Source organism: Otolemur garnettii, unplaced genomic scaffold (assembly GCF_000181295.1).
Source record: "Otolemur garnettii isolate 467f Iridium unplaced genomic scaffold, OtoGar3 scaffold00005, whole genome shotgun sequence".
Classification (NCBI taxonomy): Eukaryota; Metazoa; Chordata; class Mammalia; order Primates; family Galagidae; genus Otolemur; species Otolemur garnettii.
The window spans coordinates 23,525,613-23,531,612 of NW_003852400.1; the positions used below are offsets into that span (position 1 = coordinate 23,525,613).

Below are 6,000 nucleotides of genomic sequence, written 5' to 3' on the forward strand. Positions count from 1 at the left end.
ATTGTTTGGAAATTATTCTAAACTATTATATTCACAGGGGAAAAAATCCATAGTAATACTCTAGATTTAGCCTTTCATACCTTGATAAAAACTTGAAGAGGTGCTGAAGCAATGTTATTAAAATGCCATTTGGTCCCCTGCTACTTGCTTGACACCCAGCAGATGTCAGGAAGTGTTGTAGTTGTCACTGTAAGCAGGTAAATGTTAGACTATTCAATTTTTGAACATCAGTGAAGATTTTTAAAAATATCTATGCCGGTATTCACACATTTTGACCTATGAAAACCTGATCATTTTCATCTGTATTTCATTGTCATCATATTCTAAAATGATTGACCACTGTATCTTTAATTCATACACAGTGCCTTACATATAACTGGTGCGCCATTGGTGCTGATTGAATGAATGTTGAATAAACTTATAGGGTAGTTAGGGCAAGAGAGCAGTCTTACTTTTTAAGAAATAGAGACAAAGATTTTTCTTTTTATTTAATGATTAAGGTATTATTGGGTAGCAAGTTACCTAGAGAAAAATCTTGAATACATTTATGCTCTTGAGCTGTTTTTCTCACCATTTCTAATCAGAGAGGTTTAGGTGAGGGGAACCAGGAATTGCCAACAGTAAAAATGGCTGTTCTGTCCAAACAGATGCTGTTTCCATGGATGTAACATGGAAAGAGTGGCCTTGTTTGTTAGGACACCTGTTTGTTCTTACCTACAAGTAATTCAAATGCCCAAAATTATTACTTTGGGTGTGGAAATAGCCTGTGAATGCACATTCACACATTCAGCTAAGAGTATATTTAAGGTGCTGCCTGATGGTGATATTTAATTCTAAAAAGGGGGCAGTCTGCACTTCACCTTCTAAATCTAACATTGCAATCATCTTGGGTTATTTTTAAGTCAACTAGATGAAAAAGTCTAACAGGATGAGGTAGGTAAGCTTATGTCAAGTATCTAGAAGCAATTGTGTTTTCATCTTGTTCTACTCTCTCTATATTTCTTGTCAACAAAGCAAATATGTATGTCTATGAAATTAATGATATTGTGAGAAGGAAAAGACTAGGCAGAATAGATTCTTTTTAAAAAACAAACCAACGGCTCAACGCCTATAGCTCAACTGGCTAAGGCGCCAGCCACGTACACCTAAGGTGGCGGGTTCGAATCCCCAGCCCGGACCGCCAAACAACAATGACGGCTGCAACCAAAAAATAGCCAGGCGTTGTGGTGGGCGCCTGTGGTCCCAGCTACTTGGGAGGCAGAGGCAGGAGACTCGCTTGAGCCCAGGAGTTGGAGGTTGCTGTGAGCTGTAATGCCACGGCACTGTACCCAGGGGGAAAGCTTGAGGCTCTGTCTCAAAAAAAAAAAAAAAAACCAACATTTTACTGGCTTATGAAAGTTTAGTAAATTAAAAAGAGAACAAGAAATGTTTAGAATAGGGTAAAAACTTTTCGAGGACAAATCAGTATTTTTTTTTTTTTTTGAGACAGAGCCTCAAGCTGTCCCCCTGGGCAGAGTGCCGTGGCATTACAGCTCACAGCAACCTCCAACTCCTGGGCTCAAGCGAGTCTCCTGCCTCCGCCTCCCAAGTAGCTGGGACCACAGGCGCCCGCCACAACGCCCGGCTATTTTTTGGTTGCAGCCGTCATTGTTGTTTGGCGGGTCCGGGCTGGGGATTCGAACCCGCCACCTTAGGTGTACGTGGCTGGCGCCTTAGCCGGTTGAGCTATAGGCGCCGAGCCGACAAATCTGTATTTTTAAGGGTTCTAGTATTACTCCTTCCTCTAGTAAAAGGATCAAATATAGTTCAGTCACTGGGTTAATTTTGTTTGTTTAGCAGAAACATTTAAATTTGATAAGATTCTTTTTTGAGAAGTCAGATGGTGCATTTATGTAAAATACATAAAGGCATCTATTCAAATTGTTATTCCATAACCTTTCCTAGGGTCATTTCTTTTTTTTTTTTTTTTTTGCAGTTTTTGGCCAGGGCCAGGTTTGAACCCACCACCTCTGGTATATGGGGCTGGCGCCCTACTTCTTGAGCCACAGGTGCCGCCCCACCTAGGGTCATTTCTTATCAGTCTTGCTATTACTACCACATGAAACTCTGTCCTGCATTTACCTGTTTTCTTGTTTCAGTGTACTGTTCTATACATTGTTATTAATGAAACATGACATAGGTATATTACATGGTGTATTAACTTGAATTTATATCGTTTTAACTAATATAGCTTTATGCTTGGGAACCAAACTCAGGTCTTGATGAGCAACATACTATGTATTATTAGTTAAGACCTTCTTTTTATCCCAACCATTAAATGAAGTTATAGGGCACTTTTGCTTGAGTCCCACCTTCTGTGAGAAAAAGTTACAAATACATTATTGTGATTGGGCTTTTGTTTGGTGGTTGTGGCTTTTTGGTGGGGGGGGGAAGGTTGGTCAACGATTGAAGGAGGGAAGAGAAATAGTGGACCTGTTCTTTTCCATAAATATAATACCAACCCTTTGCTGCTTAAGCTTTTTGTTAGCACTTTTGTATCAGGTATTTTAAGAGCCTCATTTCTCCAGTGTAGTGTTTTCTGAAATCGTTGAGAAAAATGAAGAATAGTGGAATACAGAAAAAGTTCAAAGTAAGGAAAATGGATGGAGTGTCATTCAATACTATTGTGAACTTGTGTCATTGCCTAAAAAGAAATTTGGATTCACTTCAATAACTAGAGAAGTATTTAACCATTCAAACCCTCCTTCACATGACTAAATGAGAATTCTTACTGGTACTATATTTCTCAAAGTAAGTCGAAGAACTTACTTCCCCCTCCCGTATATTATTTCCAGTATTATATGCTTGAAACATTTAACCTTCTACTAGAACACTAACTTAAAGATATGCTTTGCAGAGAGACACTGGTGCTCTCCAGTTAGTCTTCTTAGACAGACAGTCTTCTTAGACAGATAGTATGTAAGAATATCATCCTTATAATAAAAAATGTAAATTCTATTTGTTTGGCTCTGTCTAGTGAGTAGTAATTTTCCAGCTGTAGACATGATCTCAAAATTTAGTTTTACTTGCTTCTTTTTCTATTTTTAAAAATGTGTATTTATTAGGATGATTGTGTATCCTTAATGTTTATGCCTGATGTGGCTATCATGTGTAGCACTAGTACCTACAAATGAATTAGACCAACTTCTAGGGTAAAACTTCAAGAAAATGGCCCTAAAATCTAAACCAATTTTATTCTATATGAAAATCATCAATCTTGTTTCTTATATTCAAATAATTTTTTTTCTCTTTCAAACACTTCCATGGTATCATTAGACAATTCATTTGGGGGGGGTGCTATGTGGAAAAATTATTAGCCTTTAAAACAGCTAACAAAAATTCACACATTCACTTTGCCTTGGGGGAAGTTAATTTCCTCTTCACTTAATTGTATACAAAAGAATATATGATTCTGGAAATTTTATAAATTCCCCCCTTTTGGCAAATTAGTATTGCATACTTGCTAAGGATAGAGACACTGGAACCAGATTAGATTAGCACTGATACTTGCTGGCTCTGAAACCTTAATAACTTTATTTAATCTTTCTCAGCCTCAAATTTGTCTGCTGTACATTGAAACTGTTTTGTCCTACATAGTATTGTTGTGAGGAATGAGTTAATACGTGCAAAGCTACTGTTCTTCATAGTCATCATCATGTAAGTCCTGCTGGAAAGATACAAACATTCTTTCCTAGTAGGAAGATATCTTTGCATATATAAACTATTTTCTTTTTGCCATGCTTATTGACACATTAGCAATACTTCAGAAAAAGGATCAATAGTATTGGCTAGAAAACAAATACTACATTTATATCAAAGTCTTGGTCAATAATGCAATTTTATTTCCTGTGTTCAGTGTAAGTCTGGTCTTATGAAGAATTTTCATTACTAGAAGTGTTTTAATGTGGCTGCTGTAATAGTATGGTTTACAAAGGTGTTAAAAGTTTTATAAATTTGCTGAGTGATTTTGCTTCTGAGAGTGACGAGATTCTCTTGAGTTGTTAGTTTAAAAGCAACACTCCAGGCCCTACTTGTTCCAAAGAAGAAGAGTATTTGATTTCCTTTACATTCCAAGGGAAGCATCTGCTTTGGGAGGAACAGTCTGTTAGGCTTCGAGGCTTTCAAACATTAGAAAACCTCTTGTTGATTGTTTCTCCATGAATTTGTTTTGCAGCTCGCAGTTCCCCACAATGATGAGTGGACCCGATTTGCCAGGACCCTGGTGGAGATTCGTGCGAACAGAGCTGATAGCGAGGAGGAAGGTGCTGTGGAGATATCTGCCTAGTGGAAAGGAGCCGGCCTCACTGCAGCCCCCACCTTCATGTCCTACAGCTCAGCGTCTGCAGTCAAGCCCATTGCATTTGGTGTCCATTCAGTATCAGTGTTGCTGTAAAATTGTGGGTGCCATGTTGTGCCAGCTTTCCTCCAAGTGTTCCAAATATATCCTGCCATGCTTTCCACTGACCTGAACTTCACCAGACAGCATTTCTATCTTTATATTTCTGTCTCAAAAATGAAGTGGGGGGGGGACTTTTACGGGTTTAGTTGTTGCCTTTTAACTACTTAGTAGCTGTATTTAATAGCTGGAAACCTCTGGTTAAATTTGTGCTTACATGCACTTCTGGCATAGTCCTATTAAATCCATATGAAGCCAGATATGATTGGGTGCAGATGTGGTGTGCCTCATGACATGGTACAGGGCCAAAGACTTGAGATGTGGTGTTTTACATGGTGACTCACGTTATGAATGGATTTACTAGAAGAACATTGCTATTCCTTATTTATTGTAGTGTGCTGCATGGAACATATTTATTTGAAAGCATTAAAATAAACGATCCTAGAGCATGTGCATAATGAGAGGACTGTATTCTCTCTGCTGCTGTTGAGGTTACATTAAGTTCCAAGTAACAATTACAGTATGCCAGTTCCATTGAAGACGTGAAATCTTTAGAGGGTTTGTTGCAGTGAACGGAATGAATTTTAATGCCTATTATTTCTAGGTACTTTAACAATATTTCAAATATAGTTGACCATTGATACTTGTCATTGAAGCTAACACAGTCTGACAAAAGTCTATGGTTCCTAAATATGACACCAGTGTTGCCAATAAAATGTTCCAAACCAGGTTTGCACCAGTGTGGGTAAATCCTTTGCTTGGAGAAAGCCTGACTCGGAGTCTGCTGTGGCAAGGATCGGGAGAGATACCTTAGGGCCATGTTAAGAACTGATGATGAATTTATTTTTGCAGTCAACCTGGCTGGACTTAAACCAAGACCTCTAGTTTTATTTTTATGGGGAATGTGTATGGTTTTTTGGGAAAATTCCCCCTTGTCTCCTTTAGCAAAACCACCCACCCACGAAGACAATTTCAAACAGTGGAGTAGAAAGATGGATTAAGATGAACAAATACCAAATGTCCCACACATTTCTATTTTTTCAAAATTTATACCAGAAAATGATATTTATTACTATTGGACTAGGAAATATGTCTATAAACAACTTTAATAAAACTTTTTTCAAAAGGTCACTTCATGCCTAGAGAGAATGAAAATAAACAGTGGTTGAGTCATGAAAGGCATTGGAAGACAGGCTTTCAGCTTTTTAGGAAGGGAATTTCCATTGGTGCTTTGTTTGGTAGGGATTCCTTGAACTGTAAGTTTTTTTGTTTTTTTTTAAACAATGATACATTTTTTTCTAAGTACCATATGGTATCTAGATACTGAAATTCTTTGTAAGTGGAAATTTTTAATTTACAAATTAAAAAAATGAGTGTCTAAAATAGGCTTCAAAGAAATCCAATGAAAATTAAATGGGGAAAAATGTTTCAGAAACATACCGTAATGTACTTAAGAATAAACCAAAACCCTTACATTGTTAGTATAGACCAAACTTTGAATGATCCAACGAACGAAGACTGACAAGAGCGCAGAGGCCCACGTCACGTGTAGGAGGCTCATGCAG

General features: G+C 37.7%; 1 protein-coding gene across 3 annotated transcripts in view; it reads left to right on the forward strand.

The window, feature by feature from the left end:
• DYNC1I1 (dynein cytoplasmic 1 intermediate chain 1) overlaps window positions 1-5,035 on the forward strand; it is a 321,862-nt gene extending 316,827 nt beyond the window's left edge. For all 3 annotated transcript variants that reach the window (XM_003782687.3, XM_023519229.1, XM_023519232.1), the window contains one exon: window positions 4,214-5,035. In XM_003782687.3, coding sequence (XP_003782735.1) covers window positions 4,214-4,324 — 111 coding nt within the window. In that variant the 3' untranslated portion in view covers window positions 4,325-5,035. The remainder of the gene's footprint in view (window positions 1-4,213) is intronic.
• Window positions 5,036-6,000: the final 965 nt, after the last annotated feature.